Here is a 17,797-nt window from a genome sequence, read left to right on the forward strand (position 1 = left end):
TTGGTGTCCGACTGTTGGCTTAAACATGTTTTAGCCAGCCAACCTGACAGCTCCTCATAACAACACATACTTACATAACACTTACATAACCCATAAAGCAGCGCAGCCTCTGTAAATCAATAGTATGTCTTAGATTACAGGCTGTAAACATTTCGGATTCTAAAGGATTTCTAAGTAACTTTGCACAAGATGTTATAAATAAATATCATTTATTTATTATAAATCAGCTTGCTTTATTTTTTGACTGTGTAACTTGTTGCTCAGTAATAGTTTAGTCACAGCGGAAACTAAGTCCCTGCTTACTTTACAGTTATATAAATATTCACTACAGAATTAGTTTAAAAACTAGCGATAACCACTTCTGTAGAAATGAAGAAGCAAACTAAATTCACTAAGTTATCAGAAGTTTGCTTCTGTGGTTTTAGCAATGAATCTGGACTAATAATTCACACCTGAGATAAGACGTGTCTGGCAACTTGAGAACACCGCAGTGGAAATGGTGTTTGAGATTGAGGGGCAGACGACTTTTAAGTCTTTGATTTACTTTCGTGTTTAAGTATATGGAATGCAAGTCTCCAGCGACCTTTTGCTGCTTGTTTGAGCGCTGTTTCCTGGGTGGTAACGCTGGTGTAGTTGTAGTAATAGTGAAAATAAAAAGGCCTGTATTGTGAACTGCGTACCACCTACACTGTTTCCCTGCTATGTGTGGGAATGACAATTTTGCTTTTCTTGTAATCACACCAGTATTTTGTAATTTGGTCTGCTGAACAGTGAAATAATCCCAGCTGTCTGAGAGAGACTCTTCACAGGTCTGCTGACAGTCCAGACATGCAACACTAGCGCCACCTTGTGGAATTACTGCTTCACACCATGATGACTTGTATTTTCACACCTGACATAAACCTTTATTAGATCACAGTTGGCATAATACTGCCTCAAGGAACCGAGAATATGTCAGTAACAGTCAGTCTGTCAAAACATAATGCTTTTTAAAAATATACTATTGTGGTCATTGTTATGTGCATTTAAAACTGGCTTTAAAGCTGCACTAACTAGTAATATTGAATCAACAACAGATCAGATTATTTCATGTAAAGTGAAAGCTGTTGCTAGTAGTAAATAATCCACAGAAAATTTCCACTAAACTCCTCAGTTCCTCTGAGCTTGAACTGCATCTTTCAGTTCATTGTTTTGGTCCTCTGTCCGTGACTTCATTGTTTTATTTCACTCTTTCTCTTCCCAGTAGTCTGATTCCCAGCAGCACCAGACAGCTGTTTCCAATGAAAAGGATCACAATAAACAGATGAAGTTGCTGCAGCTAGCTGGTTTGGCAGCTATAGATTCAATTGGTGGGAAAAACACCAGAGCTAAAAAGCGAGCAAACAGCAGTTATACACAACCAAAGTGTTTTATTATATTTATTATGCTGATTTAATTAAAGGTGCAGTTTTGAAAAAATCTTTTCTTGGACAGATGTTATAGCATCACCATGAAAGGCAGAATAATAAGCAATGTAATGTAGAGCAATAATTTTTGTATTTTTTTTTTTTTTAAAAACATGATTTGTAGGAACAAAATTAGAAAAAAACAAACATTGTGCAGGGTATTCCAATGCTACATTAGAATGAGAATACTGATAGAAACGTAGATTAAATATAACAGCATCATTAGGCACTAATTTAAAAATGCATGTCAGACTTTCGGACATAAATGGCACATAGAGTACATTAAATGCACAAATCACTCTGACAAAATAAAGACAGGCATGGGGACTGACTGGAAACAACAAGTTGGCAACAGGCAACAGAGAACAGCAAGGTACTACTTAATAATATGTGTCCATTTCCCCAATACAAACTGAGATGAAGTTCAATTTTTAAGCAACTTTAATATTGGGGTTAAAGCTTACTTAGTCTGAAGTCATTGTGATGAGCAGTGGCAATTTTTAGGGTCCTCAGTTGACCTTTGGCCTGTGGTAAAGCCCAAGTCGCCTCTGTTGCTAGGCAACATAATCAGCCAAATGTATGTTGTCATGTGGTGACCTCACGTTGTGTAAGCGCCATAGAGACATGGGCAGAAATAGAAATGACTGACATCTAACGTAAAAAACAACGGGCCTGAAAGCGCTCCTTGTGGGACACCTGTTCCCAAACAGAGGGCAGTGAGTGACATCCTCATACATATTGAAACTACTGTTGCTTGTGTCAGCCAGATGTATTAATTAGCAACTCTTAGCAGCATGATATTTACAGCTTGTTTGCTCTGCCCCCTAGTGGCCAAAAATTTGTTTTAAACTGCCTCTGGGTCAGAAAGACATGATAGATGAGGCAATTACATCCACAGATGAGCCTGATTAGTTGAACACAACCTGTGGAAGCCACTGTTCTGTGTTCCAGTTCCTTCTTGTCATCATTTGACTGCAGCAGTGGGAATAATCACCCAAGTAGCAATGCTGATTGCACGCACAACTATGCTTGAGTAATTCTCTTTTATATCTTACCTGAATGTATCTTCATTGACTGTGGAATGAAATTCATAATTGTGCCACGGCGAGATGTGGTCTCTTTCGATTCTTCGCCGCCTGAAGTGGGAACCCTCATGGGTCATGCAGACAACAGTAATCTCAATATTAAGACTGTCATGAAAATGCAAAGATAACATCCAAACAATTACTTTGTCATCGAGAAGCTGTTAAATGTTTAGCTTAGAAACTTGGCGTTATGGTGACACAACCGTGGAACTGAAGGTTCGTGGCGTCCGTGGTGATTACAGCCCAGAACAATGTGTGCTCTATGAATGTGGCAGCTGAGAGGACTGTCATGGCCAAAGGGCTGAAAAAAACCCAGCATTTAATAATGAACAGTCATATCAGAAAAGGATTACCTTATAGCAATGGCTGAAAAACGTCCTTTCATCCAAACAAATGGTGGACTAAATGAGAGCAACAAGGTTTTAGAAGGACCTGATTCAGAAGCAAAAACCCCATGAGCTGTCACATTGTATGTTAAACACAAAATTTTTAAAACTCTGAGTCAATTTTAGATACATGCATATTACTTGCAATTATACTGCCACCTGTATATTGCAGAAATGCATAATTTTGGGAAATGGATTTTGCCCAATAGTAAGTACTATGACGTCATTCAAATATATGGCCTATAGAGACGTATTGCAATTTACAGGTTATTTCACTCTTAAGCCACATTTTATGGTCTTATTGGCAGTAAAAGCTAATCACATATATCCTTATTATCTTTACAAGGGGCACTGACCTGGAACTTCCCAAAGCTGATTATAATACTTGACATAAAGGAAGGTTTACAATCAAAAGTTTCAGATCATGTGGCATATTTTTGTATTACCTCAGTAAACAGGAATATTTTTGTCAAAATTTCAACCTTTTTTTTTTTTTTTTAAAGTTGTCTTGTACTAAATACTAACTGAGCACCTTGAGCTTATTTATTCTTCACTGTATATATGTTCAAGCAGGAGTAAGGACAGGTTTCATTTAAAGGTTTTCACCCGAGGTAAAACAAACTGTACATTATGTTTTTAATGCTGCAACCTTCGTATCAAACTGCCACAGAGGCGGTAAATGTCGTCAATCTGGCAAGTTCAGCATTTTCAAAACAGCACAAGCCTACAGTCATTTAAAACACATAAAACTCGAGTTATCCTGCCTCACATGACTATATTTTAACACTTTGGACTTCTGACTGCTCTATCATTGATCACGCAATGAGATAAAAAAAAATTTTTGCAGCACCACATTCTCAGCTCATCTTTGAACTTAGGAGCAAATGTCAGTTTGCTTTAAAGGGGAAGGCTGAACCACACAAAGATTGTGTCTCTTAATACTGGACATTAACACAAGTCTCATTTATATATTGCAAACCTGTTGATAATTATATTTATCAAATCAATTTACAGTAGGATTCAGATGTTCTCCCAACATACTTGTGTAGTTTCACTGTTCTATGAAAATGTTAAGCTGACTAAAACTGAGATGGTAGTCCTAGCAACCTCAATGAAGAAATATATCTGATCTGAAGATCAGAGCACTGATTTTACCACATTCCACTGGCAAAAACAGTAATAAGATTTTAGCAATGTCATTGAAAGAGACGCTTCAACGATGCTGGATTTTAGGTCTGACACTTGCCAAAATATAAGCATGCTTTCTGGAAATGACAAAACAAGGTACAACTTTGATACTTGAAAGAACTGTCAGGAATAGCCCACTTATAAAGAGACCTGATATCTGCACAACAATGATGTTCTCAAAAACTGTAGAATAAACGAAGTAGACAAACAGTTCCTCTATCTTCTTCAGTTTCACTTATTACCATTAAGATTCTATTTTATAACTGCGCCAACGAATGCGGCAGATTTATGTGACGATCGGCGTTGGCGCAATGGCACAATGTTATAAACTGTCACTCTGCATAATAATGTTGAAATAAATTCGCCTGAACCAGCTACAGCATCAGGCTGCAGTAGGACACTGTACCAAGGACTATGGTACACACTGTACTGTTGCTTGTAGCCTACATTTTGCTAAGGAAAAAAGAAAGAAAAAAATGAAGAAATCTACAGTTTTGCTTTAGTAATATTTGTAGCAAATAGACCAATTTCACAGGAGACATTTTGACTTGTCTCACTAGGAACATCTCAGAAACGAGGGCAGCATTTCCTGAGGGGGAATTCCTACATTTACCTCTGTGTTTGTGTCAAGTCAGAGTGTGTGCAGTGACGTTAATCTGTTGTGTAACTGACTTCCATTACTTGGTAAACTGATCTAAACAACTGCGCCGTTGCATAAACCAGCTGTCATAATTACTGATGTTAATATTACTGTTGTGATGGAGTTAAAATCCATCGGTTTGTTTTATTAAAGCTTCCACGTGCGTGTGAGGTGAGCTGGGCGAGGCTTTTATTGTGACACACCGGAAGCAGCTGTGATTGTTGTCGAGTCTCTCCGGTGTCTCCCGTGTCCGGTGTCAGGCTGCGGCTCTCTCGGACAGGACTGGTCGTGATGGTGCGGAGCGCCGTGCTGCTGCTGCTGCTGCTGCTGCCCGGACTGGCAGCGTGGTGCCGGGCAGAGGTCCCTCCTCCTACGGTGAACATCAGCCTGGATGAGGATCCAGAAGTGCGCTGGAAGCCGCTTCTGACCGTCTTCGACTTGGACTACCTGAAGAAAGCTGGCGCAGAGGTCATTGAGTAAGTTTTCCTTCTTTCTCTCTCTTGTTTCTCGGAATATAACCAAGTACAGTTACTCGAGTAGCTACTGCGCTGAACTGCAAATTCGGGGCAGTTGTACTTTATTTTCACGTTACGCAACTTTATACTTTTGCTCCGCTTTGCTCACTTCTCCACTGCATTTGTCTCACAGCTTTAGTTACTTCTCAAAATTACAATTTATTATAACCTTCCTGTCCAGTGAAAACCTTACATATTTTAAAGTGCAGTAAAATGGTCTATGTTGGTGCTTTACTGTGATGTTTGTGGATTAATATTACTTCTGCATTAATGTGCATGTGCATTAACGTTATATATTACTGCTATATGTGTTTAAGGTCAAGCTAATTTTAAGTACTCTATATACTGTTGGCAACAACATAGAGTTATTCACTGTTTTCGACATAAATGTGGTGATTTTGAATGTTTGTGGTTACATGTCCTTTCATAAACTTACATAAACAGTTTGGTAACTCTCTTGGATTGACTACAAAATGCATCATGACAGAGCTGAACACAAGGCTCTTTTTCTGTGCATGATATTAGCTGACTTTACAGAGGTAAGTGGTTCTCAAAGGACAGTAATACTGCAATCATGTGGTAATCTTATAGAATATGAAGCATTTCTAGTCAAACTACCCATCAATGTATAAAATAGTTACAATTATGTCAAACTCAAACATCTATTGAAGGAATATGCCAAAAACATTGTATTTAATAGTAAAACTGACAGAGAGCATTTTACTTATGGTACTTTAGTTATATCATTTTGCTACTGATTCATGCATACTTTTAGTTGTGGATATTTCTGTGTATTTTCATAGTGTACTTGATCTTTATAAGTTAAGGATCTGAAAACTTCTTGTACAACTGTTTTTTACCACATAGTTAACAAAACAAAAACAAGGAAGTGAAGTGTTGACCATATTAGACGAGAGGTGGCTATGGCAAGGATCTTTAACATATATTAGCTAGACTGTATATCCAGCCATCCATTATCTATACACCACTTAATCCTCTGTAGGATCGCACGGTGGCCGGAGTCTATCCCAACCGACTCAGGGCGAAGGCAGTGGACACCCTGGACAGGTCGCCAGTCTATCACAGAGCTACGCATAGAGACAGACAAACAAGCACACTCGCGTGCACACCTACGAACATTTTAGAATTACCAGTTAACTTCAATATGTGTTTGGACTGTGGGAGGAAGCTGGAGTACCTGGGGAAAACCCATGCATGCACAGGCAGAACATGCAAACTCCACACAGAAAGATCCGAACTGGGGATCTTTTAGCTGTCAGGCGACGGTGCTAACAACTAGATACTGTGCAGCCCTATGTATTGCAGATGTCTGCAATTTAGTTCTTCGTAGTCATGAAGAACATTTAAGATATCCACATCACTTTTAACTTCCAAATGTTTGGGGTTTGTTGTTACAGACATCTCCAGCTGTAATATGACCAGTTGTGATTCCAGTTTCCAGATGTACAGTTTACTTCGGACTATTCGTAATTTTGTCCACTTGTCCATCTCCATTTTCTTGTCACTCTGGATCTTGTTCATGAGTGGCAGGAAATTGTAGCGTGAGAAGGACAAGTGACTTGGTGCAGTATCAGCAGGAATATAGATGTTGTACTGGAGATGATGGTTGTAAGGAAGCTGATTTGGAAGGCGAAGCTCTTGATTTACCACTCAATCTGCATTCCAACCTTAATTTATAGTCATGAGCTCTGGGTAGTGACTGAACGAATGAGATCAATAGAAAAGACAGAAATGAGTTTCATCCTTTGGGTTTCATCCCTATAGTTTTTATTACGGTGTGATTTTACCTGAGTTACTTGCATATTAAGGACTAAAAGAGACTGCGGATACAAGTGGCGGTAATGAGTAATGAGTCTCTAGGGAGACTGGATTCAGCCTTAGAGATAGGGTGAGGAGCATGGACATCCTGAGTTAGCTTGGGAATAGCTGAGGTGGTTTGAACATCTGATTCAGACGCCTCCTGATCTACTTCCTGTGGAGTTTTTCTGAGAGTGTCTGCCTATGAGGAGACCCGGAGTAGACCCTGAACTCACTAAAGGGACTATATATCTCATGTGGCCAGGGAACACCTTTGGATCCCCCAGGAGGAAGTACAAAGCGTGGGTGGATACCTGATTCAGATTCATGCATCCTGGACAGCTTCCTTTGAGGTTTTCCGAACATGTCTCTCTGGAAAGAAACCCTGGTACACCTAGAACTTGCTGGAGGGATTATATATCTCTTCTGGCTTGGGAACACCTTGGGATTCCCACGAAAGTAACTGGAAAGGGTCACTCAGGAGAAGGATGTCTGAACCACTGCCTTGGTGACCTGACCCCGAATGTCCTTAGTTCCCCACCGTTCAAGATATTGTTAAAGCCACTGGGGTTTGTATGCCATCTTGCTGTTGTGGTGGACTTTTGCAGCATTGTGTATTGAGATAGCCTGTGTAGTCCCAGCTGTGACTAGTTTAAGCTTGCTTCAGAACTGCTGCCAGTCATCTCTGTTGATTAGTCTGCACTCCAGTCCTTGTTGTCCCTGCCTTCCAATCTGTTTGATGGGGCCACTACCCTGGTTCCCATCATCCATCCAACTGCAGCAGTCACCACACCTGTAGAGTATAAATTTACAGCCAACCTCACAGTCAGGGTGGCTGTGATTTAATGTAAGAGTTCCGCTTGGTGCCTAACGTTGTCTTTGTGTTTCGTGTAAACTGTAACTTCTGTTAGGAACTTAGTAACTTAGTTTAGAAGTTACTTTCTCTCATTGGTATGAGTTTGAGGCACTTGTTTGCTTAGTTTCTTTTGCTGATTGTAGTTGAACAGTTTTACTACATTGTTCTTTCTAGATATCTTCTATGATTTTCGAGCTAGTTAAAATAATACCTCAAACTGGAATTCTGCCCAATTCTGATGTAATTACAGTTATCTAAAATTTGAGTTTTGACTCGGCGATGCCAAGATATAGTTATATGTCACGTAGACTTGCTTTTTAAGCATACTATGGCACTGCAACTGCATTTAACAATTTGTTTTACCAATGTGTCAGAGCATCCTAAAGCAGCCTAAAGCCAAAGTTCTAATAAATTTAAACCGCAAGGCTTCTATTAGTGTGTCTGTCTGTGTGAATGTGGTCAGCCAAAGTTAAAAGAAACTATATAAAATGGGCCAGTCACCACTTGATACTGTTCACATGCTTTGCTGGATTAATACTCAATGTGAGGCCAGACATTAGTAACACCATGCACAACTATTCTTCCTAGTCATAATGATGCTAAAAATATCTACAACTGTTATTTTGACAAATCAAACAGAATCACTGATATCTCTGTCATTCTGAGTAGTGAGAATGACAGTACAGATATTACGAATAAGAAATCTGACTAGTCACAGGGTAATTACGACCAGTCCGAATGACTTTGTTGATACCTGTAATTATAATTCTGGAATATAATTCTGAAATTAAACCTTGCAAAAAATTATATAAAATACTTTACCTGACTATAATGTTATAGTATGATAATGTAAAGGCTCAGATCCTGCAGTGTTTAATTAATTATGGAGATTAACTTGACTAAATATTCAGGCTGGGACCCTACAGCATTTACAGTTATAGAGATTGAACTGAAGTTGTGCCCCTATAAAAATGAACTTGCAGGTGCCTCTGTAGCTCAACAGTTGAGTGGGTGACTCATGAACAGGGGCTATAGTCATCAATGCAGCGGTCATGGGTTCCAGTCCGACCCATGGCCATTTACTGCATGTCTTTTCCCCTTTCTTGTCCCCATGTTGCCTGTCTCTCTCTCCGCTGTGCACTGTAACAAAGGCCAAAAAATGTACTCTAAAAAAAATAAGCTTGAAAAACCAACAAATCCAGGGATTTGCTGGATCCTCTATGAACAAGCTTCGGTTTTTATTTTATGTGCATTTTTTTGTGTTTGTTTTATTTTGTTTATCTATGACTATTATTATCAAGTATAGTTTATTATTCATTTAATGTATAATGTAGTGTAATGTTTTGTGGAGGAGGATTTCAAGCAGCACACAAATAGCTAACTTAATATTAACAGAGAACGCCAGCTTTGCTTAGTAAGTACACTGTGGTTTGTATTATGGTGGGCTTCTGTTGTGCCTGTGCTGACAGAGATTGTGCATCATCATCTTTTCTTTCGTCCTCTTCAGTTCTACAATTCCAAAATGGGTGCATCATGCAGTCATACCTATTGTGCAGTCCTTGGAGAAGTACGTTCCTCAGCCTTATGCCGGGGAGATCCGCGGCTTAGCCTCACACATGGGAGGAAACCTGGCCGACAGCATCATGCTCAACTTTGCCTATGAAGTGTCTGCGTACGTATGATTTTTAACCTATGTAGATGTTTGTATGCAGAGACCCACGATTTTTGCAGGAATAAGATGAAACTCCGCTAATGCATGCCAACAAACTCCATGCATTTCTAGATTTTGCACTAGCATCATAGCTCAGGACAAAGATGGCGTCCTGTACCACGGCAGGAATCTTGATTACCCACATTCTGTTCTGAAGAATCTGACTGTCAACGTAGTGTTCCTCAAGAATGGAGAGGTACAGTATGTATTCAAAGCATGTATCATTGTACCTCTTTAAAGTACATCATCATTTATGCCAAATCCTTAGCTGCCTTGTACCTGATCAGTTGCACAGTGGTCCTGCTATGTTGATATGATTATTTCTTGTTGAACTGTTCTTTTAGGTGGCGTACACCGGAACAACATTTGCTGGCTATGTTGGCTTGTGGACCGGACAGAGCCCTCATAAGTTCACTATCTCAGGTGACCAGCGAGGTAAGGGCGCTTATGGTTGTAGAAAAAAAATTACTTTCTTCTTGTTTTTTTTTCTTTTTTTTTTTGGTTCTACATTTGTTTGCGTTCATAAGGCACCGAACATTGGTGGAACTGGTGGAAGAATTTTATGTCTGCTTTCCTGTATCGGAGATCTCCAGTCAGCTGGCTGTTCAGGGAGGTGAGTATGTTACAGAAGTCAGTATACTAAGGAAAGTTACTGTTTGAGGAAGTGAAAACTTGAGGTAATTGTGTGTAATTTACGCAGACACTGGAGGAAGCAGAGGACTTTCAGGATGCAGTGATGCGTTTGTCAAAAACTCCCCTCATCGCTGGGGTGTATTACATCGTAGGCGGGGTGCGTGCAGGGGAAGGTGTCGTGATCACCAGAGATCGAGAAGGCGCCGCTGATATCTGGCCACTGGACCCTGTGAATGGAAAGTAAGCAAAAGCAACTGTTCAAAGAAAGTGTTTGACTTTCTCATCTGACCATTTTTCACAATATGTCACATTAATTACTGGCATCTCAAATAGAGATATAAAGTTAATGCTAACGGTGGTACCTCCAAAAGGGGGCCAAGAGGGGGCCACAGCCACCCCTGATATCTCATTCACCAACAAATATTTGATATGTCAAGTTTATTCACTATAACGTCAATGTCCAAGTTTCCATTCAAGTAAGTACAGTATCTAAAAGTAAGTGAAAGCAGCATTAGATACAACATCTAGCAGCAGCCAGTTGGCATAAACATCACACACCGCTTTGTGGTTTTAGTTGGCGAAGGCACACAGACCTCAAAATGTTAATAGGAGCTGAAGTTCTGTTTTTTGTTGCCAGCTGTTTGTAGGAGTCTTTCCTCTGACTTTATTGAATATTTGCAGCATCGGACAGTAGCGGGTATCCATAGGAGCATCTCCACAGTGAGAAAGTGTTGTGCACTCACACAAACAACACAACACAGCTAACTTTTAGTATTAGTTTAGAATTATAAATCATCTGTCATGGAGACAGGATCAATCAGGATCTAATGGTAAATTACACTGTAAGTTTCCACACCTCAGACAAGTCAGCTGTCACACAAAGTCACAGTTTATCAGCTGTAGTTAATTTCTTCTGCTACACAATAGAGTCCTGAGCTCCCTCACACACGGATACTATTTTACAGTTAAAGTTTGATCTGTTTACTAAAATCCAAATATGTTTCTGTCATATCAAGTTTTCTTATTAGAGTTTTTTCAGTTCACAGCGGGAGCAGTGACTTTATTGTATGACCCATAATAAAACAATAAATCACATTTCTTGCACCATAAGTTGCTTTACTTTAATAAACTATCATCACACATGGGCGAAGTTTTCAATGTTGAAATCAGAAAGTGTAGATATCTTGTCTAGAGGTGAACTTTTCCATAATACTAATACTAATACTACACACCCTCTCTTCTCATGGGCTGTTTTGAACGGTCACCCTAATAACCAAAATCCTATGAAACTGTGCCTGTATTAGTCAATTATCTTAGTAACACTGACTGTCAAATAGGATACCAAAGTACACGGTTTCGTTTATATTCACATTTCAACTATTCTCTATATAACAACATAACAGAATTCCTAAAATCCAGTAATGGCATTTTGTTTATGTGTGCTGCCCCAAGATTTTCAGGGACTCCATCTGGCCACTCCTATGAAAAGTTTCTGGAGGTGCCACCGAGGGCAAAGCTGACTAATATTCACGGTTGCTTTTGAAATATTTCAAAAGTAACATTTCCAATGTTTATTTATCAGATCTGCTGAACATTTTTAACTGAAATCGCTTCAGAAGTCCACAAGTTGCTTGAGTTTATCATTTTAAGAGAAAAATTAAATTAGAAGTTGAAAACACCCGCTGATGCAGTATTACATCACCACTGCCCATCTCAATATTATTTGACACAGTCTGTAAGAAATATTGCTGTTTACTTAGTTTTAAGGAGTGGTGCACTTTTTTTTTAACAGAAATGGTTTGAGGAAAATCTGGTGCATTAAATTGTGTGTTGTGTGTTTATGTAATTGTGTGTTCCTGTTTTAGTTGGTACAGAGTGGAGACGAACTTTGACCACTGGCTTCCTCCTCCAGCCACAGATCATCGAAGGTGAATCATCTCGCATGATGAACACATCCATAATGATGTTGTTGTCCTTGCTATTCTTATGCTGCTGCTGCGTGTTCATTTCTTAGAGAGGCAGCCAACAAAGCACTAAATGCTACGGGCCAAGATCACATCAACATGGAGACACTATATCAGGCAAGTGTGGACCAAAGTGCATGTGATTCTGAGAGAAACTGTCAGTCAGCGACAACATATGGATTAATAACCAAGTCTTGTCTTTCAGGTTCTGTCGCTGCCTCCAGTGTGTAATAGGTAAGGAGGAAGATATGTGAGCGCATGACTGTTCTTGCTGTCTATGTGAGGTTGTTGTTTGCATACCAGATTCAGTTCCCTTTGCCTCAGTTCAGCAAGACTGTCAATAAGTCTTTGTTTGACACCATACTTCAGCACAGAGTGACTATAAACCAGCACTGGTTTTTACACATTCTACTGACTAAATATATATTTTAAGGAATTACACAGCTTGCTTTAATACAGTTAATGTCATTCATCTCATCTGACATTAACCTTTCTCTTCATAATCCTCCAGCATTACTGTGTACACGACGCTAATGAGTGCAGCAGCCCCCGAGAAGTACAGCACACTTGTCAGGCCGCAGGTAATTAAATGACATCTTGTTGAAGAAATGTACCTATAGTCCTCAAAGTTTGCTGTAGTGGGGTGTTTATTAGTATTCTGGTATACGGTGGGCTTACCAACACAGAACGTGAGTCTGTGAAGGTAGGCCGACCCAAAAATTTTATACCGATGGTCAGACAGTTGGGAGTAAATACGATGATCATGGTTGGTTTACATATAGTTGCTAATCAATGACAGAGGGCAAGAAAACTGGAGTTCTTTTAGACAGTTGACAATAACAAAAGGTGATTGAATCGAGAAGTCTGGTAGACAACACAAGGTAAAGGAGTTAGCAATAATAATGGGTGAAGGAGTAAAGGAGTGACACTATGGAGTGTCTCCAGATATTTCCTGCTCATCAGAAATCACATGTAGCCACACTATGTACTACTTTCTTAAACAATCTTAAACATATATACTCTACTACAATGAAGTAATGGAGTAAACATGAAACCCTCACTCATGCATGTTCACATTCTGTTCTGTTTCAAGGGCTGCAAAGAACAACTGACAGACATGGAGCAGTAAACAGCGCACAGATTTCTCCTGCACGTTGTTGCAACTTCACACACTGGTTTTACACTGATTCATGACCATGTGGAAATTGTGTAATTATTGAGATTTACAAGGGAATTGGAAAGTTTTAGGGTAGCAGTGCTTCTACTAGAACAAGATTTGTTATAATCATTTTTATCACCTTATGTAAGTGCAATTTGCATTTTAAGCTCAATAAATGTTTTATTTACCTAAAAGATTGTGATCATCCAGACTCACCTGTAATCTGACTAATTAATATCGTTGTCACTTTGGAAATATGAATCATTAAATCTTACTTTAGAGTTGATGTTATGTTTCCAGGTGCCTTTGGTCTTTTATTGTGGTAGACTCTTTGTAGTCTCTGTGAGGAGTGATGGCTTGTGTTGTTCTGACTACAGCTGACTGAAGAGGAGCTCCAGATCGCACCTGTCTGTCATCTCAGCTGGTTGGTCTGGAGCTTCGGTCCTGCACTCCAGGCCCACTTCCTCTCACAGTCAGGGCAGCTGTGATTTAACATGACCAGATTGCCTTTGTGCCTCTCGTGTCTTTTGTGCTTTATGTTAATACATAACTCCTGTTAACAGCTTTGTGACTGAGTTTGGTGTTACTCCTCTTGTAATTTCTGTGTTTTTTGTAGCTACTGAAACATGGTGGCTCGCTCTGGGGCACTTGTATGTTTGGCTTATTCTTTGCACCTTGCACAATTTTGTTCATTACTTTTGTTAGCCATGAATGTTGCTACCTTGGCTTTAAGTTTGGCTAAGGAGTTTAGTCTTTTGCTATTTTATCTAGAGTGAAACAGGTTTTATTTGGTTAGTTGATTTTGTAATACCCACCAGCACTGTTTCTTTGCAGTTTTATCTCCTTTCTTTTAATCATGTCACTGAGCAATAAATGACTTTACCAAATCAAGAACACCGGGTTTTATGTTCTTCCTTTTGCCCTAGCAGAGATGTGACAGTTTAACAAAAATTGTACAGTAAGTAATTCACTGTCATAAGCAATGGCTGTCGAGGAGAACTGAGCAGATGTTAGGAAGAATATTGGTATTTTGATGTTGTGTGCTCATGTGATTTTCATGTCTATGTTTAATGGAGGTTTATGATCAGGCTTTTATTAAAGACATGTGCTACAACAATAGTGCTTAATCAGCAGGAGCTGGAAGTAGGATTTCACATTAGTCAGCAAATGTGCCGTTAAAGATTCATACAGAAGTACCTACTGTATTTTTCCATCCTTAGCAGGAACATGTTTTTTCTTGTTATAATTCATACTAGTACAGTCCCCGCTGTCAACATATATCACGACCTCGTACATTTGATAAACTTTAAGCTCCACCCACAAGCAGCCAAAGGCCCAGTGAGAACCCCAAAAAGACATCAAAGCGATCGCCAAATTGTCCACTGTTGAAAGCTGACACTGCACTACTTTATCTTGTAAATTATTGCACTGCTTTCAGCCTGCACTTTCAGTGTTGGCATCTTGTGTGTTTACGCACGTTTAGAGTGTCACATTAAAAGCAGGAAGCTAAAGCCGCATTTCCATAAGCACGTACTCGGCTTGACTTACTAGATAGTTTTCCATTACAATTGAGTAGCACCTCATCGCGGGTGGAGTCGTCATAGCACGGCGGCCCGGAAGTCCCTTAACGCCATTTGTGTGCGACCCAAACGCAACACAATAATGGAGGACATGGAGGCGATGGTATACCTGCTGCTCGGTCTGTGGCTTTTTGTCAGATTCGGAGTGAAAGAAGAGAGTCAGAGAAAGCTGAGAGCGGCGAGTCGAAACACTCAGGAGAAACATAGGTATGGAAGCAAATCAGACTCATCAGATTCTGAATTTTAAAAGCTGCTGAATTTCTTACTTTGAATTTTTTTGCATCAAAATTACGTATGAGAATTTTTTATGCCTGAATTTAGCTCATCAAAATTCTAAAAACCAATTAAAAATTCAATGTCTTCAAAATTCACCATCAAAACATTCAATGTTCAAAATTCAACATAAAAAAATTCAATGTTCAAAATTCACTGTCCACATCCGGGGGACTCAGGCGTAAACAATCGATCCTGGCCAAAATCGAACCAACGCCCAGCCAATCACGTGGCGCTCCTCCGGTCATGTGACGTAGACGGTTCACCTCACAACACCGGGGTCAACCACGGCTACCAGCACGAACGATGGCGCTTCAGTGAGTGTATTAATCCTTTTTGTCCTGTATGTGGTTTGTTTTTGTGAGAGTCAGTTAGCTGTAATGCATGCCGTTAGCTGCGCTAGCACAGCGTTAGCCGCGCTAATACAGCGCTAGCCACACTAATACAGCGTTAGCCGCGCTAGCCGCGCTAATACAGCGTTAGCCGCGCTAGCACAGCGTTAGCCGCGCTAATACAGCGCTAGCCACGCTAATACAGCGCTAGCCGCGCTAGCACAGTAATAAGGTCACACTGACAGCACGTTCTGGAGCTGGGTAGTTGAGTAACAATTTTATAAACGCACAAATGGGTGGAAGTGTGATTTATGCGCCCGAAAATGGAGTTAAGTCACAGAGCAGTGTAAAGAAACTGGTCACCTAGCAACCTGAATTAGTCTAGGTAACACTTTGTTTAATATGTGTGTTTTCTGCTCAAGTTAATGTCCTGGTTTGATTCATTTTAAATTACTCCTGATCTTGAAAGGTTTTAAACTGTGCAGTCAAAGTAGTTACAACTGTGAGCGAATAGCTTGAAATGAACTGCACTAGACTGCTCTGTTCATAGCCCACCATTCTTTCACAGAATGCTATATCAAGAGTTATTGTGCAATGATAGTGATAAATGCAGCCCATTTTTTCAACAGTTTCCTGTTTAGTATGCGTACCCTAGATTGTTTTTGATCATTAGTTGTAGCCATTTATTTAATCAATTTTAATCCACTCCACAGCAACACCGTCTGAACTGACCAGTCTGGTGAAATTCTGGACTGGATGGGAGACTCTACCAAGAACTCTCTCCTCAGAAGTAGTGAATGGCAGCTACCTGACAGCCTCCACCTGCTATGAGACCTTACACATCCCAGGACGTTACAAGGACTACGCATCATTTAAGATTGATATCCTGGCCTGTATTTGCACTTGCCAGTCAAGATATGTTAGGTGTTGTTCTCTAGTTAGTTTTACTTGACTGACAAAACTAAGTGCACTTTTGGATTCCCTCCCCTACCTGTTCTCCCAACTCACCTGACAGGTTATCTGGCTCAAGTATGCGTGTTTCTGCCATACATTTAAAGTATCTGAAGTTAAGAATATTTCTGGTGTGAACAATACATGCAATCACGGCATTAAAGCAGGAGTTAAAAATGAACTGGACTATACTGATTTTATTTTGTCACTGGTGAATGGGATGAAAATCCGTTGCAATATTACAAAACAGCAGCATATATATATATATATATATATATATATATATATATATATATATATATATATATATATATATATATATATATATATATATATAGTATGCCAAATACTGTCAGAGCAAAAAATATTTTTAAATTGCCCGTCACTGTCAACCTACTTCAACAGGCATTTTTTTGCACATTGAAATTTGAGGTTGTTTGAATGACACTATCTCAGAACAATGATGAAGAATCTATAATACTGAACAAGTAGATCAATAATCTCAGATTATGGGTGAGTTGAAATATGAAAAAAATGAAGTGGTCTATGAAAAGTCCAATCTTTGAAACCTGACATGTTTTTTTGTGTAATTTCTTTGTAAATTAGCCCTGCATCCAGTCATTACCATGACATTGGCATAATGGAACCATGACCACATATATCCTTCTGAATATAGTGGCATTTTTCCAATGGCAAATTTTCATGCTTTGACAGATACAACGGTGGAAAAAAGTTTTCAGGCACCCTTGAAATTTTACACAATCTCAAATATTATCGTGAAATATTTGTTGGAAAGTCTTTTGTGTTTCAAAAGGTGTGACTGCATTAGACAGACACAAATGATGCTTTTTTTTGTTTATTGTTTACATGACTAACAAAACTAAATTCTACCAAAATGACCCAATACTCAAAATTTCTTATTTTTAAGGAACCAATGAATTTTAAGTTTTTATTGACTTTTTTAGGATTTGTTTCGTATTATGGCTGTGACTGAACTAATAGAAATTGCATTTGAAGACCTCAGAGGGATTCTTAATGCAATATTTCACAAATGTATGAGATGTCCAAAAACATTTTTCCACCGCTGTATTTAATAGCAATCGGATATGCTTATGTTAGCAAGACAAATAAATGAAAATTTCAGGCTTTTATCTTGAATTATTCTTGAGATACTATATATAATATATATAGCCTCAAATTTGAATGTGAGAAAAAAAAATACTGAAACTAGGTCTACGGTCCACTTAGAAAAATCTAAAAG

At 39.2% G+C, this 17,797-nt stretch overlaps 1 protein-coding gene across 1 annotated transcript; it reads left to right on the forward strand.

The window, feature by feature from the left end:
* The first annotated feature begins 4,959 nt into the window (after positions 1–4,959).
* Positions 4,960–14,294, forward strand: LOC111569668 (N-acylethanolamine-hydrolyzing acid amidase). Its single transcript, XM_023271935.3, has 11 exons — positions 4,960–5,220; positions 9,441–9,605; positions 9,717–9,840; positions 9,989–10,079; positions 10,172–10,257; positions 10,345–10,517; positions 12,143–12,205; positions 12,292–12,358; positions 12,447–12,475; positions 12,753–12,822; positions 13,335–14,294. The coding sequence occupies exons 1-11, from the start codon at positions 5,036–5,038 to the stop codon at positions 13,368–13,370; spliced, it is 1,089 nt and encodes a 362-aa protein (XP_023127703.1). The 5' UTR covers positions 4,960–5,035; the 3' UTR covers positions 13,371–14,294.
* The last annotated feature ends 3,503 nt before the right edge of the window (positions 14,295–17,797 follow it).

The sequence above is a fragment of the Amphiprion ocellaris genome, chromosome 5 (assembly GCF_022539595.1).
Source record: "Amphiprion ocellaris isolate individual 3 ecotype Okinawa chromosome 5, ASM2253959v1, whole genome shotgun sequence".
Taxonomy (NCBI): domain Eukaryota; kingdom Metazoa; phylum Chordata; class Actinopteri; family Pomacentridae; genus Amphiprion; species Amphiprion ocellaris.

Coding starts and splice junctions, on each gene's coding strand:
- LOC111569668 (XM_023271935.3), top strand. CDS start 5,036: ATGGTGCGGAGCGCCGTGCTGCTGCTGCTGCTGCTGCTGCCCGGACTG. Junction 10,080..10,171: donor TATCTCAGGTGACCAGCGAG/GTAAGGGCGCTT, acceptor TGCGTTCATAAG/GCACCGAACATTGGTGGAAC. Junction 12,206..12,291: donor CCAGCCACAGATCATCGAAG/GTGAATCATCTC, acceptor TTCATTTCTTAG/AGAGGCAGCCAACAAAGCAC.